Genomic DNA, 24007 nt, shown 5'->3' with positions numbered 1-24007 from the left:
CATGAATCATCCATGGATACTAAGACTAGAAGGTGAAAGTCTGATGAAAAACAGGAAATCTGTCTTAAAGTAGCTCCCTACAAGTTAGTTATTAAATACAAAGGGGAAAATAGTGGCTTTGTAGTAGAGAAATCTGGCAGAAATCACCTTAACCAAGTTATTACCACCAGTAATGGGACATTATGATGTCATGTGCCCCCCGATATCATGCACTGAAAACAACATAACATCACATCTGTGGTATGACTGACAAAAATGCTTAACTCAAATTGATTCATAAGGAAACCTCAGACAAACTCAAACTGAGAAGTATTCTATAAAGTAACTGGACTGCACTCTTCAGAAATGTCAAGAATATGAAAGATAAACAAAGATTAAAGAACTAATAAATCAGGACAAATCATTGTAATGAGTGATGCTGGACTGTGTCCTCAGTCAAAAATAACTTTTTACTTTTGCTATAAATATGGTATGATTATTATATCAATTTTTTAAATGAATAATTTCTGTAAGTTTTATAATAGATAATAATATTATAACAATATTAATTTCCTGATTTTGATAACTGTACTTGGTTATGTAAAAGTATGTCATTTTTTAGAAAATACACTCTGAAGTATTTAAGGATAAAGGGACATCCTGTTTGCAATTTACTTTCAAATGGTTCATTAAAAAATTCTACAATTCATACATACACATAATTAAGAGAGAGAGAGGAGAAATAAATGTGGTAAATGTTGACATCTGGAGAATTTGGGGGAAAGTACTTGGAAATTTTTTGTACTATTCTTGCAACTTTTCTGTAAGTCTGAAATTATTTCAAAATAATAAGTTAAGAAAAAATGTTCTCCTGACCAAAGTCTTTTTCTTTTAAAATTAACTTCAAAAATCAATTTATATAATATATTAAAATCAGCCCATCACTATAGAGTTGTACCTTGCTCTTCCCCAAAACAGCATTACCCAGTTTGTTCACCAAATTTGTTCAACAGAATCAATTCTAATGATGCTAGGGTGTTTCTAAAATTCATATCCATTCTCATGTGTCAACATCATTGAAGTTATTCATACAAGTATTTTTCAGACTCCTTAGGAAATCCCCATAGAAGTTTGTGAAATGTCTTGAGCGATGCTGCATCATTTCCGTAAGTGCGAAGATGCCCAACACATAGAAAGAATCACTATACAATGCTTTCCCTCATTCTTCACCTCTGAACTAAAGGAAGTTCATGCTTCAGCTACCTGCTTCAGGAGAAGATCAAACATGAGGATGAAACAATTTAGATTCATTTCATCATCTTCACAATCAAAGTCAATAGTCCTTCCTCCTTGATGTCCAAAATTCTTGAAAGGACTACGAAATGGGCTACGCATAGGACTCCGAAATGGACTCTGAAAAGGACTATGAAACGGACTCAGCATATTGTGCTGAACTCGTCGACCAGGATCAGAGGCAACACTCACCTAGAAGAAAAAACATTAACACACATAAGTGAACTCACAGGAGCTCAAATGGCTGTACAAAATATTGGAGGACTCTGTGTAAGGTATTTCCAGCTGTCACACTGATTTCCTTCCTTAGCCAATGGCATTAGTACCTCCAAATCCTATGAATCTTCTCAAAACATAAAAATAAGAAATAAAATATCTAAACTTTCTAATTGTCAGGTGAATGAAACATAAGTACCCTGAAGAATGAAGGCAGCTTTCTTTGCCATTATATTTTTCATTCCGTAAAACATTTCCAATTAAACTAAACTGTCTGCATCTACTTAAAACCATAACCTGAAAAATGATAACTTACAGAAGTAAGGCATTGCAAGATCACTTGTAAAATCATTAGCACAGAATCTCAGATTGACATGACTGGTTAAAGAAAAATGGTCTCTGGGTATAATAAGTATTAAACTGCCATGAAAAAACGATATATGTCAAGCCTGCTGTACTGTTTATTCTCCGTTTGCCAACCCAATCCTTCCCCCCAGAAGGCCCTCACCGCCCTTTTCTGCCCTGTTCTATGCCCAAGGATGCCCAGGACTGAGTCTCTCCTGACCCTCTTGCTGGCTGGCTTCCAGTTGGGTTCAGTTAATGAGAGGCACCAGTGGAAGACCTGAAGCTGAAGGAGCGAGAGGTAGGAGTTATTTCTTCCCACCTCCTGCCTCCTTTGATGCTACATCTTTGGCAGTATCTCCACCCTCTATAGTTCCTCTAGCCAGCCTTTCCTTATAATTTCAGCTCCCAAAAGGCCCAGGAACATTTTCCCTTGCTCCTTCAGCCCTAGGGGTATAAAGGCTTCCTAGTGAACTACTGCTGGCCCCTGGGTGCCTCACCAACCCCATCGCCCCCTTAACCTTTCCCATAACTCTATAGGCAGAGTACCCATTAAAATCTCTTCATTTGAGCCATCCGGGATAAATTCTGTAGCAGGACGCTGACTGACATACCTGTACATCATTCTGAAATCATCTTTTTTCTCTTTAAGATCTCTCTAATGATCAGAAATCTCCTTGAACACCATATTTAAAATAAAAAAGAAGAGTACCCCCATTAAGAATCAGAATACCTGGATAATGATAGCGTTATCTATGGCAAATCACTTCAGTTCACTGAACCTCAGGTTAAGTAGTTGTAAAATGAGGCTCATGAGCTCTTCCCACCTGCCTCACACAATCCTGTGATGTCATTAAGTGTGAATACGTTACACAGTATAAAGTGCTAATAATGTACTGTAATATTAAAGATTACTGAAGAAATCAATAAAATATAAATGTTTGGCAGCTGGCTCCTATGAGGCAGATGAGAAAAGGAGTAATGATTTTTTAAAAAGAAAGCACTGAATACAAACTATGATCCCATGATCATGTTATATTCTCATTTTCTAATCCCTAGAGAGCAGGTAGAATGACTGGGGGCCTGCAGTATACAGCCGGGAAAATGTTATGGAGAGGCTTGGCAAGGAGACAGGTGAGAACAGTCCCTGCCTTGGAGAGGTTGATGAGAGTCAACCTCTCCAAAACTGATCATGGTCTGGGAATGTCAGAACAACAGCAGAAATTTTATCAGGTCCTCTCCATAGAAAAATTATCACAGATGTCCAACAGTTCTTGTACACTGTAGACCAGACTATATTTTCTCATCCTCAAAGGTACAAAGGGGTCAATAAGATGGGCTCAGTTAGTTTACAGTGACAACATCACTCACCATCACCCCTAGTTGATCATCTTTTCCCAAAACACTATAGGGAAAAACAAAGAGCAAGCAAACAAAAATATCCAAACTCCTCATTCCCAAAGTGAAGCAGTGGTCTGCCCACTAGCTGGTAAAGAATTCTTATTCACCAGAAAACAAAACAAAACAAAACTGGATAGTACCCCAAAAGCTCAAGCTACTCTTTTTGGTTTATCGAGGATGAGAGGTAGCTAGCAGAGATGTGTAGGAGAAAAACTCAAAGGAAAATGAAAACTCAGTAACTTACTGATTACAGACTATACCAAACATGTCTTAGAACAGTGTTTTCTGTTATTTAATGTGCTTAAAAGGTTAACAGAGTGAGTGGGATAGGATGAAGAAAGCATTTTCAGAGCAGTTTATGAGGATGTGACTTTAAGGCCCACTATAATTGACAAGAGTTTTCAAAATCTTAACAAGTAAGACAAAAACAATTGTGGCAATAATTACCCTTCGAGCTGCAAGGTTCCCTGCCAGTTCACTGACTCTTGATTTTCTTTGATTTGCCAGTTCTTTAACAGAATTAACTCCATCAGAGAACATACTGATTAATAGTTGAAGTGGAACCATGATGTCTAACTCTGATAATACCTGGGGAAAAAAGGCATATGTCCCCCAAAATATAAACATTAAAACTCAAAAAAACTATGTTTAACATTTTTCCCTAAGGTGACCTATTGAACATAAGGACATTTAGCCTCACACATATTCTATCTGCGGTCATCCTCAATTATTCATGCTAAAAAATTCAAAGCTATCATTGAACATTCCCACTCCTCCACTCCCCACACCCGATAAATCGCCATGTTCTTTCTATTAAAACTTCTAAGTATCTCCTGATGCTGTCCCCTCCTTTCCATACCACTGCTGTTGCCTTAGTTCATCACTTTTCTCCTGAACTAGTATAATCTGCGAGCAATCTTCCTCCAATCCTTCCCCACTCTGACCTTAATGCCCCATCCGACCTTGCTCTCAGGTACCCTTCTGTCAAAATCATGTTACTTTATCTGTAATGAATTTTCTAGAAATAGGTGCCTCCTTCCTTCAGACAGAATTAATCCATCTGTCTTCTCCGCTTTCTTAAAACTTTGTACATACCTTTATTAGAGCAATTATCACTTTTTATTATATTTGATTATTTGATACTATCTCCCCACTGTGAGTTCCTTGAAAAAAGGAAGTATGAGGAAAGGATCATTTCTTATCCCATTTTTATCCTACTGCCTATTACTGTGCCTGGTACATAGGAGCTCTATAAATGTTTCTATAATTAATTAATAAATGAGTCAATCCAATCACTATATTGTTCACTCTGTTCCCCAAATGGTTAGACCAGAGGTTTAAAACCTCCTTCAACTACAGAGTGCTTTGAAGCACTCTGTCTTCAAAGCAAAATTGTGTCAAAGCCCAGTCTGTAAAACATATAAGCTGTAATTGCTCTAGCTATGGAGAACCTCTATGTTCTGGAGGTTTACAGGCCTGTCTGCTCACCTCCAGATGGCACAGCTAAAGGGTGTATAACTGAATAACTGAGGCGCTATCTAGCCATCTGTAGAAGGATGGGCTTTCCTAAAATGGAATTATCTTATGGAAGTCTACTTGGGGATGAAAAGTTAAAATTCTGAGTCCCAAAAGTGACTTTTTAAAAAAAAATCCCTTTACTACTTGTCAGTTATGAAAAATATTATTCTTTAGTTTACAACCCAGAAAGGCATCTCCAGAACTTGAAAAGCCTTGGGGATCACATCCTTCCATGATACAGAAATGTATCTGCACCCAGAGCTAATCTAAATATTGACTCTGTCCTCCTTTTCTGAAATTGTCCAAATTTTATAACAGGAATTCAACTCAATTTAATAATTTTTTAAGAATGTACACTAAATAACAAAGCATGTGCCAGATGCTGAGAGGAAAGGATGAGGGAGTTACAAATTCAAAAATGAAAAAGACCTGGACCCTGCACTCCAGGCATTTGTAATCAGGAAAAGAGATAAAAGTTAACTATAATATTAAACAGAAATAGAGTTTACACAGAGAACCTATATGAATACTGGGGGAAGGAATAATGAACTCTAATGGGAAGATAAGGGCGTGACGTAGGAGAAAACTTCATAGATAATTTCGGAGCTGAATTTTAAAGAATAAGCTAGAGTTCACATATGGAGACAGGAAATGAAATCATTCCAGGCTGAGGGAATAGCATGAACTACTCCCTAAATCAGTAACTTTCAACCTTTCCAAGTAAAGGACCTATTTAATATCAAAAAATTTATCAGAATCCCACAAGACAGCTATTACACTTTTAGTATCTATTGATAGAAAAAATATAAGAACCAAAAGCTACTATGAATTCAGTAATAGTATTGCACAAATTTGTATTTTATTAACCACAACTATAGCTAATATATTTGAAATATAGCTATTTGTCTATGCATATGAGTTACTAGTCTACAGATAGTCCTGAGCAAACATACGTGTTTAAGGATTCTTTGCAATAACTCTCTGCCCCCTACCCAAGGAGCTAAAGTTCATAGGCTAAAAACTATTGCCCAAAATGATCAAAAGTGTCATTTACTTACATGAAGCCACAGTAAAGCTTGTTCCTGCACAGAGGAAGGGTATCCTGTGAACCGACAACTAATAAAGCCAAACATCTCTTCCATTGAAAAAGGTAGAGGACAAAGCTCAATGTCAAACATTTTGCTGAAAAGCAGAGCAACAAAAGTAAATGACCAGTGGGCATATAGTAGGGTCTACTGTTGCATTTCCATCTATATCTTATTTGGGGAGCCAAACAGTTTAGTCTGTGTTCTGAACTATTAGCATGTTTCATTTTACTGAAAAAGCTTATGTCGTTGGAATAGATATAAATAATTCATACAGTTGTTAATAACATTGGGGTTCATACTCATATCAGGTTTAACAGAAGGAGTTGCATTTCTAGGGAATTGCACTTCTAGGGAATTGCTCCCCAGCATCTAAAAACATTGTCCCTTTGTACTTCTCCCACTTTATCCAAATCATAATTACATTTGAAAATAAACAATATGGTGTATCTTTTTATTATCCCATAAGAACGAAATCCTTTCTGAACAATTACAAATCATCTTAGCACAATTTATAGCAACTATTTCATTTTGAACCTTCCAATTTTTCTATAGGATCATTTAAAAGTAAATGAGATTATATAAAATGCTTAGCACAGGGCCTGGCACACAGTACATGCTCAATAAATGTTAAACATCATAATTAACGGTAACGTCATTACACTACTTACCCACCTTAATACTTCCCTGAATTCTTTTAACTGATTATCTGGGACTTCTGTTCTGATGGCTTCCAGCCATTCTGGCATGATACACTCCCACACGGACTGACTGATCACATTGTAGGGAATCAGGCAGAGGATTCGGTTGAGACCTTCCTTCAACTGAGTCACTGTGCTACAGGACTTATCCCAGTATCCACCAACCTTATGGCATTTCCACAGCCACAGGGGAAAAGAACAAAGTGCACTTGTTACATTTATACTCAAGGAAATACTACATGAAATGGGTACAAAGACCACTATCCATTACATCTGAAACCTGGGCCAAGTATATTGAGTAAGATTTGGAAAAAACTACAAACCACCAGGATCCCTTTGTTACCAAAAAGAAACCATAGTTACAAATAGGTCCAAATAATGATCACAGACTGAACTTGAACTATTCTACTGCAGACTTCTCAAATCACACATGAATTAAAATTCCAAAGATTTATTCCTAGTAGGGTGAACAGGTTATTGGAGCATTTTTTCTAAGGTTTGACAAACCCATTGCAAATATGTGCAGTTATACCTGTGTTTCAAAGGAACACAGATCTCTACTACTGTACACTTTGTATTGAAGATTTTTCATATGGAAAACGAAGGGACAGAGAGTACTTTTTTCCCCTATACTGCATATTCTGCCACAATTTTTTCCCTAAGAATGTTCTAAGGCTGGTTGAATCCATGACTTTTTTAAAAGCTATATTTTTTACTAAATAAGATAGTATATTAATTTTCTAATGCAGAAAAACTTAAAATTACAAACTGAGGTTCTGTTTGTAATTCTGATTTTAAATAAAGATCCTATATTACTATTATACGTATCAAAGTAACAAAGGGTTGACTGGTCCTAGGTCTTTACTATATAACACAAGATTTGTGGGAAAATACGTTATTTTTTTCCTTCCAGTTTTATTGAGTTATAATTGCCATGCGGCATTGTATAAGTTTAAAGTGTACTGTACACCATAATGATTTGACTTACATACATCATGAAACAATTACCACAATAAGTTTAGTGAACATCCGTCACTACAGATACGAAATTAAAGAAATAGAAAGATATTTTTCCCTTGTGATGAGAACTCTTAGGATTTATTCTCTTAACAACTTTCACATGTAACATACAGCAATGTTCATGTATTTATCATGTTTTTACATTATATCCCTGGTACTTATTTATCTTATAACTGGAATTTCGTACCTTTTAGCTGCCTTCATCTAATTCCCCTTTCCCCCACTCCCCACCTCTGGTAACCACAAATCTGATCCCTTTTTCTATGAGTTTGTTTGTTCGTTTTTGAAGTATGATTGACCTAGAGCACCATATCAGTCCCTGTTACACGACATAGTGATTTGATATTTCTATATATTTCAAAATGATCACCCTAATAAGCCTAGTTACCATCTGTCACCATATAAAGATATTACATAGTTATTGACTATATTCCCCACACTGTACATTTCATCCCTGTGATTCATTCATTTTGCAACTGGAAGATTATACCTCATAATCTCCCTCACCTATTTCTCTCTTCCCCCTAACCCTCCTCCCCTCCCGGAACCACCTGTTTCTTCTTTGTATCTATAACTCTGTTTCTGTTTTGTTATGTTTATTCATTTGTTTTGTTTTTTTAGATGCCACATATACGTGAAATCACACAATATTTGTCTTTCTCTATCTGACTTATTTCCCTTAGCATAATGCCCTGTAGGTTCATCCATGTTGTCACAAAAGGCAAGATTTCATCCTTTTTTATGGTTGAGTAATATTCCATTATATATGTACCACTTCTTCTTTATCCATTCATCTATTGATGGACACTTAGGTTGCTTCCATATCTTGTCTATCATAAATAATGCTGCAGTGAACATAGGGATGCATGTATCTTTTCTAATTAGTGTTTTTGTTTTCTTTGGACAAATACCCAAGTGGAGTTGCTGGATCATATGGTAGCTCTATTTTTAATTTTTTTGAGGAACCTCCATACTGTTCTCCATAGTGGCTGCATCAATTTACATTCCCACCAACAGTGCAAGAGGGTTCCCTTCTCTCCACATCCTCACCAACACTTGCTATTTGTCATCTTTTTGATAACAGCCATTCTGACAGGTGTGAGGTGATATCTCATTGTGGTTTTGATTTGCATTTCCTGATCATTAGTAATGTTGAGCATCTTTTCATGTGCCTATTGGCCATTTGTATGTCTTCTTTGGAAAAATGTCTATTCAGGTCCTCTGGTCAATTTTAATCGGATTTTTTTATAAGAGTTGTATGAGTACTTTGTACATTTTGGATATTAACCCCTTATCAGATATATCATTTACAAATAGCTCCTCCCATTCAGTACGTGGTCTTTTCCTTTTGTGAACATTTCCTTTGCTGTGCAAAAGCTTTTTAGTTTGATGTAGTCCCATTTGCTTATTTTTGCTTTTGTTTCCCTTGCTTGAGGGGACACGTCTAAAAAATATTGCTAAGACTGATGTCAAAGAGCATACTGCCTATGTTTTCCTCTAGATATTTTATGGTTTCAGGTCTTACGTTTAAGTCTTTAATCCATTTTAAATTTATTTTTGTATACTGTGCGAGAAAGTAGTCCAGTGTGATTCTTTTGCATGTCTAGTTTTCCCAACACCATTTATTGAAGAGGCTGTCTTTTCCCCATTGTACATTCTTGCCTCCTTGGTCATAGATTAATTGCCCCAAAACTATCTTATTTTAAATGAATCCAATTTAAAATATTTAATTGTTATATCTAGAATTCCACATTATTCAAAACAAATAAACTCCATTTAAATTTGAAATATCTATTTGGTATCATATTGGCCAACACGCTAGATGATTGACTAGACATTTTCAGGAAGTGACTACATTTCTGGGGTTGTTGTTAGTTACATAGACTCAGAAGAGCTACCACTGATAATGTTGCGATTGTGGAATGCATCATTACTGAGGTCCCTTTGGCTATTTAATTTATGGTTAAGCCATATAAAGGCCTATTGGTTTTGGGTCACATTTTGGAACAGGTATCCTTATGGAGATACTAAATTGTCAGTGACCAGACAATGGATCCTTTGATTTGGAAAAGTTTTTATGTTTAAAAGGATTTTAGAGAGTTCTCACCCTAAATAAATGTCCTCTTACCAATGGGGAAGGATCAGATTGACAGAAGCATACCAAAAATGGATCACAGCTAGCCTAAAAGACTCCCTTAACAAAACTGAAGAACAGAAATCTGATTTAGAAAGAAAAATAAAATCCACACCCACCATAAACCTCCCCCCTCCACCACCTCCCTCCTACGAATGACCCAGTTGGAGGTTGACATTCAGAGCCTGGTAGGAGCCATTATAAAGGCCTTCCCTCAGAAGTTTAATTGCGCTAAAATGGAATGATCTACTTGGAGAAAAGGAATATATTCTAAAACCTTTGTCACACAATTTATAAAAAATATTGCAAAGGCACACAGCTCTAAATCTACAAATCTCAGATCATAGGAGTCTTTTGTTTTCTACTTTAGTTGAAAATCTCGTTTCTGATATAAAGAGGTTACTTCAAAGTAATGTGGTTGCATGGGCAGGCCAGCTCCTTAATGTTATTATTGAGGCTGTCATCTAATTCTTTGAAGAATTAAAAATAAGTGGCCTTGCCTTACTAATTGAATATTTACAAAAACTAAACTGTGGCTCTAGAAGAATCCCAAAGCTCATCCATCTTTCTTACCAGTCCCAAAGCCTCCCCTATTCATCTCAAAATGATTGCAGATACTGTAAAAAGTCAGGACTTTGGAAAAGCGACTGCCCTGCCCTTCAGAAGAAGAAACACTTAAATAGCAATTGTCTTAGGCCCAGCCTCCTCGGACAGGCTCCTCTGAGTCCTCTTCTCAACTAAGGCCTCACCTTGGACCTGTTAAAAACTTCAGACTCTCAACACAAATAATTTTGTCCACCTCCCATGAACTTCCTCAAAATGCCTGCTTGTAAAAGCTCAACGCTGCCAAGAGAATTTATTGTTTGTCCCAGTCAAAACCTGTTAAGAGACAAATCTGCCCTGGAAAACCCTCTTAGATTGTTATCTAGCAAGCTTGCATCCTTTCTCTCCCTCTTTGACATTTAAATCTTCTACCACCCAACACTACCTTCTCAAGGACTTGAGAATCATCTCTTTAAAATGCAAATGTTCAAGAAATTAAATGTGGCTCTCTAAGGGGTGCCTCGCTTTTATTTGTACTATTGCCTCCTCTCATAAAATAGGAGAAATTTATTTCTCCTCCTGATAAGCATCACTTAACACTCCCCTTAACAAACCTCCAATGCCTTTTTCCTTAGCATACTCCAGCCTTTAAAAAGTAACTTCTTAGTCAACTAAAACAACTGTCTTAGGCTGAATCACAGCCTCTATCATATTATATATCAGGGCAAATAAAAAGCTCTTAAGGATCTCCCCCTACAAATATTGCTTAAAAACTTTAACCCTATATTGAACAGATTAACTAACAACTTGGTCCATCTGCTAGAAACATAATTTGAATAAAAGTGAGGTAAAGATGAAAACCAGCTCTTATATAAACTAGTGAGTTTTGTATTAGGTCTGTATTTTCTATAAGGTCTGTATTTGTGTCTGCCTGTATGTTTATATATGTATGGTATGTATATGTGGTATTTTCTTCCTCTGGATGGTTTTGCCAAATTAATTTATAAAACACCTTAAAAGATCTCTATTCTAAATGGGCTTAAAAAAAAATAAGAGCTTTTAAAAATTAAATATTCCTCCAGTCCATCCCATCAGGAAACTTGCACAAGCCTCTTAGATAACCTCATCCACCAGAGGGCAGACAGCAGAAGCAAGAAGAATTACAATCCTGCAGCCTGTGGAACAAAAACCACATTCACAGAAAGATAGACAAGATGCAAAGGCAGAGGGCTATGTACCAGATGAAGGAACAAGATGAAACCCCAGAAAAACAACTAAATGAAGTGGAGATAGGCAACCTTCCAGAAAAAGAATTCAGAATAATGATAGTGAAGATGATCCAGGACCTCGGAAAAACAATGGAGGCAAAGATCGAGAAGATGCAAGAAATGTTTAACAGAGACCTAGAAGAATTAAAGAACAAACAAACAGAGATGAACAATACAATAACTGAAATGAAAACTACAGTAGAAGGAATCAATAGCAGAATAACTGAGGCAGAAGAACGGATAAGTGACCTGGAAGACAGAATGGTGGAATTCACTGCTGTGGAACAGAATAAAGAAAAAAGAATGAAAAGAAATGAAGACAACCTAAGAGACCTCTGGGACAACATTCAACGCAACAACATTCGCATTATAGGGGTCCCAGAAGGAGAAGAGAGAGAGAAAGGACCCGAGGAAATATTTGAAGAGATTATAGTCGAAAACTTCCTTAACATGGGAAAGGAAATAGCCACCCAAGTCCACGAAGCACAGAGAGTCCCACACAGGATAAACCCAAGGAGAAACACGCCAAGACACATAGTAATCAAACTGGCAAAAATTAAAGACAAAGCAGCAAGAGAAAAATGACAAATAACATACAAGGGAATTCCCATAAGGTTAACAGCTGATTTCTCAGCAGAAACTCTACAAGCCAGAAGGGAGTGGCATGATATACTTAAAGTGTTGAAAGGGAAGAACTTACAACCAAGATTACTCTACCGGGCAAGGATCTCATTCAGATTCAATGGAGAAATCAAAAGCTTTACTAACAAGCAAAACTAAGAGAATTCAGCACCACAAAACCAGCTCTACAACAAATGCTAAAGGAACTTCTCTAAGTGGGAAACACAAGAGAAGAAAAGGACCTACAAAAACAAACCCAAAACAATTAAGAAAATGGTCATAGGAACATACGTATCGATAATTACCTTAAATGTGAGTGGATTAAATGCTCCAACCAAAAGACACAGGCTTACTAAATGGATACAAAAACAAGACCCATATATATGCTGTCTACAAGAGACCCACTTCAGACCTAGGGACACATACAGACTGAAAGTGAGGGGATGGAAAAAGATATTCCATGCAAATGGAAACCAAAAGGAAGCTGGAGTAGCAATACTCACATCAGATAAAATAGACTTTAAAATAAAGAATGTTACAAGAGACAAGGAAGGACACTACATAATGATCAAGGGATCAATCCAAGAAGAAGATATAACAATTATAAATACATATGCACCCAACATAGGAGCACCTCAATACATAAGGCAACTGCTAACAGCTATAACACAGGAAATCGACAGTAACACAATAATAGTGGGGGACTTTAACACCTCACTTACACCAATGGACAGATCATCCAAAATGAAAATAAATAAGGAAACACAAGCTTTACATGACACAATAGACCAGATAGACTTAATTGATATTTATAGGACATTCCATCCAAAAACAGCAGATTACACTTTCTTCTCAAGTGTGCATGGAACATTCTCCAGGATAGATCCCATCTTGGGTCACAAATCAAGCCTCAGTAAATTTAAGAAAATTGAAATCATATCAAGCATCTTTTCTGACTACAATGCTATGAGATTAGAAATGAGTTACAGGAAAAAAAAGTAAAAAACACAAACACATGGAGGCTAAACAATACATTACTAAATAACCAAGAGATCACTGAAGAAATCAAAGAGGAAATCAAAAAATACCTAGAGACAAATGACAATGAAAACACGATGATCCAAAACCGACGGGATGTGGCAAAAGCAGTTCTAAGAGGGAAGTTTATAGCTATACAAGCCTACGTCAGGAAACAAGAAAAATCTCAAATAAACAATCTAACCTTACACCTAAAGGGACTAGAGAAAGAAGAACAAACAAAACCCAAAGTTAGCAGAAGGAAAGAAATCATAAAGATCAGAGTGGAAATAAATGAAATAGAAACAAAGAAAACAATAGCAAAGATCAATAAAACTAAAAGAAAAAAAAATTTAAATATTCCCCAAACTCTCAGAAATATAGGAAGCAACCCAAATGTTTTTCAAGTTCATGTGATTTAGAAACTGAGCAGAACCTTGAGCCCCCACCCCACCCCCAAGTACAAAGGCCCCTCTATGTCCCCTGCCTCTTGTTTGTAGAAAAGCTGAAGTCTCCCAGGCCTCCCTGAGTCACCAAAAAGCAGGCTCAAGTTAATGATTAGGACTAGAGAGTCACAGAATCTTTCAGTGTCTGGTGCACATTCCTGAGCTGTTTTACAGATGCTCTAACTGCCACCAGAGGGGAAAAGCTGACTGCATGATGACCAGACTGTAGCCATGACATAAGGTGCTCCACTTGAGCAGTACTGAATCTATGGCTAGCACATTTCTAAGAACTGGCCTCAAAAGAATGGGATTAACATTATTGCTCATAATAATCTATATCTTTGTGGGCATCAAAATAATTGTAGCTTGCTCTGCCCATATATATAAGTGGACAACTAAAATTGTCAGCAAAGAAATGCTACAGACCCATGTCGACATCTTTCACTCTGAGAATACAGTGCCCTATGTCAGCATGAAGAAGTTACAGAGAACAGACCTTCACCCCTAATCCCACAGAAATGGAATGATGTCTGAAAAGTGGGGATTTGTAAGCAGCTCTTTTGCCCCTTTCCTGTTTGCCTATTTCTGTTCCCCTCAAACCTTATAGGAACGAGATCACTAGACAATTTAACCTAACTCCTGACTTATGCTCTCCTGAGTGCACACCATGCCTTGCCTAACCTGTGGATTCTTTTCCTGGATTAAAAGAAGCAAGAATGAAGAACTAAGGAGTTAAAGAATAACTAGCTCTCTACCCCCAGCAGCCCCCTTAGCAATCCTGCAGGCAGATCACGCAGGCAATATAACATCTGAAGAAAGAGTCAGCCAGTCTGCACCCAACGGGGAATGATGCAGAACCCAACTTCCTGCCTCAATGATTCACTGAGATTCTTTCCCCTTTTTCCTCTTAAAAATTGTCATGGGGCTTCCCTGGTGGTGCAGTGGTTGAGAGTCCGCCTGTCGATGCAGGGGACGCGGGTTTGTGCCCCGGTCTGGGAAGATCCCACATGCCGCGGAGCGGCTGGGCCCGTGAGCCATGGCCGCTGGGCCTGCGCGTCCGGAGCCTGTGCTCCGCAACGGGAGAGGCCACAATAGTGAGAGGCCCGTGTACCGCAAAAAAAAAAAACAAAACAGAAAAACTGTCATGGCTGCGCGGGAGAGGCCACAATAGTGAGAGGCCCGCGTACCGCAAAAAAAAAAAAAACAAAAAACTGTCATGGCTGAGCACAATCTTCCAACTTGGTCTTGGGACATGAGTTCACCTCTTCAGATTGCTGGCTTTTCTAATTAAAGCAACTTTCCTTTCTACAAATACTTGCCTCTCAAGTATTGGCTTTTGAGAAGTGAGCAGCCAAATCTGAGTTCAGTAACAATTTGTGTAAATCTTTGATAAATAAGACTATTTTAATACTGTTGGTTTAATAAAAACAGCTGCATCTTCTGAGTTATCAGCACTGAGTATCATATGAGCATACATTTTTATTTGACGTGGGTTTACTAGCCAAATGGGCTAATATTATATTTACTAGAGGTTTAAGATTATAAAATTTATAGATTCCATTTTAATCAAATTAAATTATTATTATGAAAAACTTTATTTCAACAGTAATTGTGTGTTATAATATGTCTTCTTAGAAGTAGGTTCCAAAATCTTTTTGGTAACCTGAAACTAAATTTATATTGAGTTAAATAATAGATATTCATTGAATATCTAGATCATTTCTAAATAAGATAAAACACCAAAACATTAACTACTGAATATAAGTTTAATTTTATCTACTTTTGGCTTCTTATTTTTACAGAGAGCTAAAGCTGTTTGGATCTGTTAATAAATGTGTTCATTTTGCCACTCTGAGAAATTATACTATGAAGAAGCATATCCTCCAGAAGTTATGAGATGGTATAATCATAAAATTTGCTAGTATGCTACAAAATGCTGGTATGTGACAAGCAATTCACAATTGTTTACTTCCTGGTCTTCGTGGAAAAATAGAGGTTATTAAGTGTTGAAAATTATAATCAATATATAAATGAAACTTCTAGAAATAATAAGGACGAAGGAAAAAACCTCTTTATGCAAAATATTCAAGGAATGAGGGGTGTTCTTGTCAAGGGAAAAGATTGTAATTCTGTCCTAAGATATCAATAGTGGTTTAGAGGTTGTGTGAAGGCTTTCAGATGAGAAAGAGGAAAGTGAAGGACAAAAACCTGAATGAAAATATGAAGTTGTAAAGGAACTGTGTGTGGGGAGGGGGGGAACATGTCTTCATCATGTCCTCAATTATTTAAAAGAACCGAGTCTTCTCAATTTTAAATTATGTTAGATCCCATATTTACTTTTGATATCTGTATTGCCATTTTGGTTAAATGGATAACTAAGTATCATTTCATAGTGACCTGTCATCCTGGTTAATTAAGTGTCCAAACCTTTTGACACTTTGACAACTTTTGATATTTTGCTTCCCCAGATCAAATCCTTATGCTCGCTTCGGCAGTACATATACCAAAATCAAATCCTAAATAAAATCCTGATCTCAAATTGACTTTGAGACTTCTGAGAGGGCCTCTGGAAAACCTCAAAGGATTTGTTCTCTCCTAGTAAAAAGAGATGTTAAGCTAATTAGGTCTATTTAATATGTTGAACTGCATGAAAATCATGGTCAAATAAGAAGAGACTCTTAACCTTCCCTAGCTTATATCTGTATAGGTAAATGTTTTTAACATAAATATTCCAGGAATTAGATGTAATTTCTAAAAATCTGTCAACGCCTTTTTTGCTCACTATTATATTCTTATGCTATTTTGCCTGATAGTATACAATAATGGCATAACTTTATCATCATAATTCCAGTTGCTCTCATCAGATCTTTAATACAGCCATTTTAAGCCTTTATCATTCACAGTTATCGTTTTATTCCAGTGTTTTCCAGAAAGCTCTTGCAATCGGCTACTATCCAGAATGCTTCATCTTTAGCAAAAAGGACTGTCTCTGAGACCGTGGCAAGGACTATAACAGGTAATCTGGGGTATAGACTTCTGATGGAATTGCTCAAGTTACTTTGAGACCGTGCCACTGGACTGAGTAAAGATTCCAGAACTCTAGTGCAGAAGCCAATGGGTTCATAAAACTGCTAACCCAAGACCAAGCAGAACAAATAATTAATTACATGGGACTGAGTGAACTGCTGAAGGAAGATGATAATTTTTATGTGTTTTTTACTGCTGGTTCATTAATATTCTGTTTTCTGGGTATAAGATTTCTCTTAAGCTATCTATAACTCATGACTATTTAGTAGATTATACCTTTGTAAACAAAAGGAAAACATTTCTTTTTCTCCCTACCTGAACCTCCCAGAATTCAGAAACTCTTACAATACTCTTATTTATATGGCAATATAGCTATTTACACAAGTTCAGTAAGAATCTGTTCTCCTTGTAACAAGACATAATTGGAAAAATTGGTTATATTATCAAGGCTTTGACTGAAATGTCATACTTGAGAAAGATATGCATAGAATCAAATATGACCAGACAGCTTTAAGGAACTAAGGTTGACATCATGGAACCAATGCTTATAAAGCCCTCTTGGAAAAAACCAGCCTGATACCTGACTTATGATGTTCCCAGCCTACAGGCAAATAAGAAAAGTCACTTCTTGACAGGCCCAGGAAACAGTATTTTGGGGACCTCAAGAAGAGAAATTCACCCAAATCTATAGGTACTGAAGATAAGTATGATGACAGATTGGCTTCCGAGCGTGGAGAGGCTTTTAAAAGTCCAATCTGAGCGACCTTCCTGGCAGTCCAGGGGTTAAGACTTCACCTTCCAATGCAGGGGGTGCAGGTTTCATCCCTGGTTGGGGAGCTAAGATCCCACATGCCTCGTGGCCAAAAAACCAAAACATAAAACAGAAGCAGTCTTGTAATGAATTCAATAAAGACTTTAAAAAATGGTCCACATCAAAAAAAATCTTTAAAAAAATAAATCAATAAAAGTCCAATCTGAGATTCTTTAAAAAACTTCCAGCAAAGCAAATTTTTAAAAGCCCATGTGGTCAAATACCATTTTTGCTGCACTTATGCAAATAATCAGGCCAAATTTAATGAGACTAGACTTATGTTGTGAACAAGAATCATCTTACTTTGTTTTTCTTTGATCAAAATGGTGGTAATTGAGAGAGAAATTTTATGTTTCAACAGAAAACTATAACCCATCCTGTGGATTATCAGATTCTAGTCCTGTTCATTGTCTTTGCGCTATTTTTAACCTCTTTATAAACTGGATCCTTCTGTCTTGCACATTTTCAGCAATTAATGTTTCCAATTTTTCTACTACCCTCTTCACTTGGTGTCACTAAGAACTATAGAACCTGACTGCCCAGTTCCTTATTGAGACTCTAGGTTGTCTTGTCCCAAAGTCCTGTAAGCTGAAGCAGGACAACTTGACATAAACTTCAAAGGACTTATTGCTGCAACAGTTTAGGCCACTGAGGAAGTTCACCAAACATCCTCATCTTCCATGCTCTGCTCTAGGAAATAACCATGACCATGACGCTGATGGTCTCATTCATCACCTAAAGATGCTTCAAGCCCAACATCTAGAAATCTTCTTGACTGGCTGCCCTTCGGACTCAGAAACTAGGTTTATTGTCTACTCTAACCACTAATCTTTGTTTTCTTTTCATTTCCTTGTTCTAATTTATGCTCTTTTCCTCCTTTTCAGATCTCTTACCTAGCATTTCCTAACTCAAATCTTCTTTCCAAGTCAATCAACCTAGATTCCTTTTTGTGTGAAACTTCTAGGGAAGTTACAGATAGGAGAAATGTGGGGACCCACTCAGACCCCTAGAGTTGGTATAAAGATTATTTTTTACCTTTATAAAGTGAAGATTAAAAAAAAAAGTGAAAACATTTGAGCTAAAGAAGATGTAGAGAGGAACCTTATCTGAACTTCCCTTACCTGACTAAAGCAGAGCCTCCAGAAAAATATGGCTGCCATTAACCCCCTTCAAAGGAAGTTTCCTGTGAATTCAGCTGCTTTGGAGACAGGCTGCCCATTTCCATTGGCATCAAAATGCCCAAAAGAACTTTCCATATCTTCCCATTCAAGCCTCCTCCAAAATGCCTCCTCCCACCCCCACCCCCCGGAAGTCTGGTATATAAACCTTTTATCTCTGGTTATTAAAGAAATTACCCATCAATGAAGAGTACTCCTGTGCATAAATATTAATAAATTTTGTCTCTTCTCTTGTTAATATGTCTCTTATCAATTAATATGCAGGCTCGCAACCACTGAACCCAAGCTATAAGAGGAATAGTTTTCCTCCCAACATAATCGCTTCTTCTTATCTTTCAGAATCAGATCACACCAGTCCTTTACTATTCCAAAAGGAACAATAATAGAAAACATATCAACACAGTCAAAGAATGCCAGGAAATGGCATTCTTTGCACATTTCCATCATGCAAAAATCTAATTTTATATATGAGTCAGTAGGTGGCACCAAAGAAGAAAGAAGTGTATCTTGGTAAATGCAAAGAACGCTCTGAGTCCTGGAAATCTAATAAAACCTACTCTCTAGAAGGTCTGTGTTCTGTTTTATCCTTAAATATCTTATTTAAACTGAAAACTGGGACTTCCCTGGTGGCGCAGTAGTTAACAATCCGCCTGCCAATGCAGGGGACATGGGTTTGAGCCCTGGTCCGGGAAGATCCCACATGCCTCGGAGCAACTAAGCCTGTGCGCCACAACTACGGAGCCTGCGTGCCACAACTACTGAAGCCCACGCGCCTAGAGCCCGTGCTCCGAAACAAGAGAAGCCACCGCAATGAGAAGCCGCGCACTTCAACGACGAGGCCCTGCTCACTGCAACTAGAGAAAGCCCACGCGCACCAATGAAGACCCAATGCAGCCATAAATGAATAAATACATAAATAAATAAATAAAATAAACTGAAAACTGCCTCAAGACTTCACTGAAAGTAAACCCAAAAATCACACAAAAAATTAAAACTTAGAAAATACCTTGAAAAAAATTTCATATATTGCTGCCAGAAACTGATTCTAGATATCCATCTTGCTGGGTTAGACACAAATCATATTGTATTCAAGAAATATGATGTCTTACCAGCTGTATATCTGAAGCCTGTGATCCACCTTGGCAGAAGCAAGAGGATAAGCACAGAGAAATTTGTCCTATAAGCCAGAGGAAAAGGAGCATTGTGGCAGTTCCTAAATCTTTTGGGCATTCCGGATGGGAGGGCAGGGACCATTCATCTCTAGAAATATATGTGAAACCACAGAAATTGCCCCTAGTCAAATGTTAGCCTTTCCACAGGCTGTAAACCAGAAAAGGACTGAGCTCTTGCCACCTCATGGAAAGGCTTTTTTATTTTTTCCTGTTTCTTAATAAAAATATTCAGCGATATCAGGAAAGAATATTTCCTTAAATTTCTTAAAGATACTTTGCACATTCATCTTGCCATTCTTCCCCATCACAAACTATCATCAAAGCGGCACATCACTTAAAATGTAGTTACTAAACTCACTTAGCTATAACAAAAATTAATATAAATAAATAAAAGACTAAGTTAAAGAGAGACGTCCCTCTTCTACAGTCACTGATAATACTCTAGCGGCTAAGGTAGTGTAAGCAGATAGGGTAGGGTGTCCCCAGAGAAAGAGAACCCCAGAGAAAGGGTAGGGTGTCCCCAAGAAAGCATGGCTTTCTTGACAGAAAAGAAGCCATTTCACCTAAGCCATTTTGTGATCTAAGCCTGGCCACAATGCTTGCCCTTGAACAGGTCTCAGTAATTAACGATTTTAAGGGCAGGAACAAAGGAAAAGCAGTCAAGAAACAATAGTTCAGCAATAAAGCAGAGTCCTAGTTCCTCCTCAAGAATATACGTCACAATCTGATACATATTTTTGAGCTCTGCAGGAACTAAGCCCCTCCCCCCCCACACACACCCTACCAGATAGAGGATGGTGACTACATGCTGAGACCCCAGACTGGTCGGAACCTAAGGAATGATGATGTTGACCTTTTCTGACCCCCTGACTTCTATCCACTAAAGTCTGGACTCTGTCCATCTTTGCCCCAATTCTATGCTGACTTCTCTGCTCAAGCCCCTTCATGAATATGCACGTACCCTTAGCTTAAAACTTCCCCAATTTTGCTGTTCGGAGAGACACTACTTTGGGAAAGATCCCTGGTGCTCTCCTCACGTGCTGCAAGTAATAAATCCCTCCTCCTCCAGCTCTCTGCCTTGGTTGTGTCTTTTGGCTCGACACCCACCAAGAGGCAAACCCAGTGTTTCTGTAACAATAGTGCTTCTCCCGAAGTCCTCCTCTCCAACAAGGTCCAAGCTGTAGGCCTTGATGAAAACAATTCATATTTTATAGCAAGACAAGAAAATTTTAAACATAAAATTTTTCTCTGGGCTTCCCTGGTGGCGCAGTGGTTGAGAGTCCGCCTGCCGATGCAGGGGACATGGGTTTGTTCCCCGGTCCGGGAGGATCCCACATGCCGTGGAGCGGCTGGGCCCGTGAGCCATGGCCGCTGAGCCTGCGCGTCTGGAGCCTGTGCTCCGCAATGGCAGAGGCCACAACAGTGAGAGGCCCGTGTACCGCAAAAAAAAAAAAAAAAAAAATTTTTCTCTGCCCATTTGGGCCTCCTCCATCCCCTTTAGTGTGTGTTGTGCAACTGCATTAACCAGACTTCCTTAGGAGATAACATTCCTTCTTAACCTCATCAAGGGTCACAATTCCTTAGAAGATAACTTCCCTTCTTGATCTTGTAAAGGGCCATGATGACCCATGACCCACTACGTGCTTTGTATGTGTAGATCTGGATTCTGTAAACTGTCAATAATACATCATTTGATGTAAAACCCTCTGTCTCAAAATTTTATATACCTGGGCTTTGACCTCTAATGGGCGGAACAGTCCTCAGAACTTTCTGAAAGACTCTTTCCTGGGTTATAATCCTCAGGTTGGCTCAAATAACATTTTCCATTTCTTTCTTAGATCGATTATTGACTATGCTTTTTTTCATCGACAGCCTCCACTTACCCTGGCAAATTCCATTGGTTTGGGAAGAAGGCACATGACCATGACATCAAAGCGAACATCACATACTGTCTTCAACCACTTGGTGACAAACTGAGGCTTCAGCTTTTCCACTAAACTTCCAACTTCATCATCCATCATATAGGCTGTGGAGTGAAACCACTGAAACACCATGGCCACCAGCCTGGCCAAGCTTTCCGTAGGGGTGTTCTCACTGGGCGTGCAGAGGCTCACCTGGAAATAGGGAGATCAGACTCTCCTTCAGCCTCCTTACATAATTATTACATGTTTGGTAAAAGACGAAAACAAAAGAAAGATGCCCCGTATAATCCATTTGAAATAGGCAGAGGTTTTTTCGGGGTTTTTTTGTTGTTGTTCTTTGAGCCCTTTGAATGCCCATTTATTTCTTTAAATTTCTGAACCACTTTAAGAATTACTGAAATATGATTTGTTTAAATTCTTATTAAAACTACATTTAGGAGTAATTGAAATCTCCCCCCCCTGGACAGGAGTGACATAATACCACTGTAGGGTAACTGCTTTACCTTGTCCTTCTCTTCTTGACATCCGCTGCAGCTTATTCACTTAACAAGAGGTAGAGGCCTTTTCTGGGTTTTGGTTTTGTTTTTGTTTTGTTTCGTTTTTTAATGTACAACTTGTCAATATTTGGCCAGGGAAACAAGTCTTTATAGCAATTGTATCTCTATCTTTTGGACCAAAGTTTTTTTTTGTTTGTTTGTTTTTTGTTTTCTGTTTTTTGGGTTTTTTTGAATTTTATTTTATTTATTTTTTTATACACCAGATTCTTATTAGTCATCCATTTTATACACATCAGTGTATACATGTCAATCTCAATCTCCCAATTCATCACACCACCACCCCCACCACTTTCCCCCCTTGGTGTCCATATATTTGTTCTCTACATCGTGTCTCTATTTCCACCCTGCAAACCGGTTCATCTGTACCATTTTTCTAGGTTCCACATATATGTGTTAATATATGATATTTGTTTTTCTCTTTCTGACTTACTTCACTCTGTATGACAGTCTCTAGATCCATCCACGTCTCAACAAATGACCTAATATTGTTCCTTTTTATGGCTGAATAATATACCATTGTATATATGTACCACATAATCTTTATCCATTCGTCTGTCAATGGGCATTTAGGTTGCTTCCATGACCTGGCTATTGTAAAGAGTGCTGCAATGAACATTGGGGTGCATGTGTCTTTTTGAATTATGGTTTTCTCAGGGTATATGCCCAGTAGTGGGATTGCTGGGTCGTATGGTAGTTCTATTTTTAGTTTTTTAAGGAACCTCCATACTGTTCTCCATAGTAGCTGCATCAATTTACATTCCCACCAACAGTGCAAGAGGGTTCCCTTTTCTCCACACCATCTCCAGCATTTTTTGTTTGTAGATTTTCTGATGATGCCCATTCTAACTGGTGTGAGGTGATACCTCATTGTAGTTTTGATTTGCACTTCTCTAATAATTAGTGATGTTAAGCAGCTTTTCATGTGCTTCTTCAGCATCTGTATGTCTTCTTTGGAGAAATGTCTATTTAGGTCTTCTGTCCATTTTTGGATTGGGTTGTTTGTTTTATTAATATTGAGCTGCATAAGCTGTTTATATATTTTGGAGATTAATCCTTTGTCCGTTGATTCGTTTGCAAATATATTCTCCCATTCTAAGGGTTTTCTTTTTGTCTTGTTTATGGTTTCCTTTGCTGTGCAAAAGCTTTCAAGTTTCATTAGGTCCCATTTGTTTATTTTTGTTTTTATTTCCATTACTCTAGGAGGTGGATCAAAAAAGATGTTGCTGTGATTTATGTCAAAGAGTGTTCTTCCTATGTTTTCCTCTAAGAGTTTTATAGTGTCCGGTCTTACATTTAGGTCTCTAATCCATTTTGAGTTTATTTTTGTGTATGGTGTTAGGGAGTGTTCTAATTTCATTCTTTTACATGTAGCTGTCCAGTTTTCCCAGCACCATGTATTGAAGAGGCTGTCTTTTCTCCATTGTATATTCTTGCCTCCTTTATCAAAAATAAGGTGACCATATGTGTGTGGGTTTATCTCTGGGCTTTCTATCCTGTTCCATTGATCTATATTTTTGTTTTTGTGCCAGTACCATACTGTCTTGATTACTGTAGCTTTGTAGTGTAGTCTGAAGTCAGGGAGTCTGATTCCTCCAGCTCTGTTTTTTTCCCTCAGGACTGCTTTGGCTATTCGGGGTCTATTGTGTCTCCATACAAATTTTAAGATTTTTGGTTCTAGTTCCATAAAAAATGCCATTGGTAATTTGATAGGGATTGCATTGAATCTGTAGATTGCTTTGGGTAGTAGAGTCATTTT

At 37.7% G+C, this 24007-nt stretch overlaps 1 protein-coding gene across 1 annotated transcript in view; it reads right to left on the bottom strand.

Annotated features, from left to right (window-relative positions):
- The window catches only part of UNC79 (unc-79 subunit of NALCN channel complex), a 220498-nt gene that overhangs the window by 116786 nt on the left and 79705 nt on the right, over positions 1 to 24007 (bottom strand). Inside the window, exons 14-18 of the mRNA XM_022576210.3 lie at positions 21656 to 21886; positions 6510 to 6700; positions 5808 to 5931; positions 3679 to 3819; positions 1243 to 1464 (exon numbers count right to left, since the gene is read on the bottom strand). Coding sequence (XP_022431918.2) covers positions 1243 to 1464; positions 3679 to 3819; positions 5808 to 5931; positions 6510 to 6700; positions 21656 to 21886 — 909 coding nt within the window. The remainder of the gene's footprint in view (positions 1 to 1242; positions 1465 to 3678; positions 3820 to 5807; positions 5932 to 6509; positions 6701 to 21655; positions 21887 to 24007) is intronic.

Source organism: Delphinapterus leucas, chromosome 2, assembly GCF_059928025.1.
Source record: "Delphinapterus leucas isolate spDelLeu-1000000601 "Yukka" chromosome 2, BTC_Dleu_Yukka2, whole genome shotgun sequence".
NCBI classification, from domain to species: domain Eukaryota; kingdom Metazoa; phylum Chordata; class Mammalia; order Artiodactyla; family Monodontidae; genus Delphinapterus; species Delphinapterus leucas.
The sequence above is the reverse complement of the archived record's forward strand: the minus strand, read 5'-3'. Positions and strand labels throughout refer to the sequence as shown.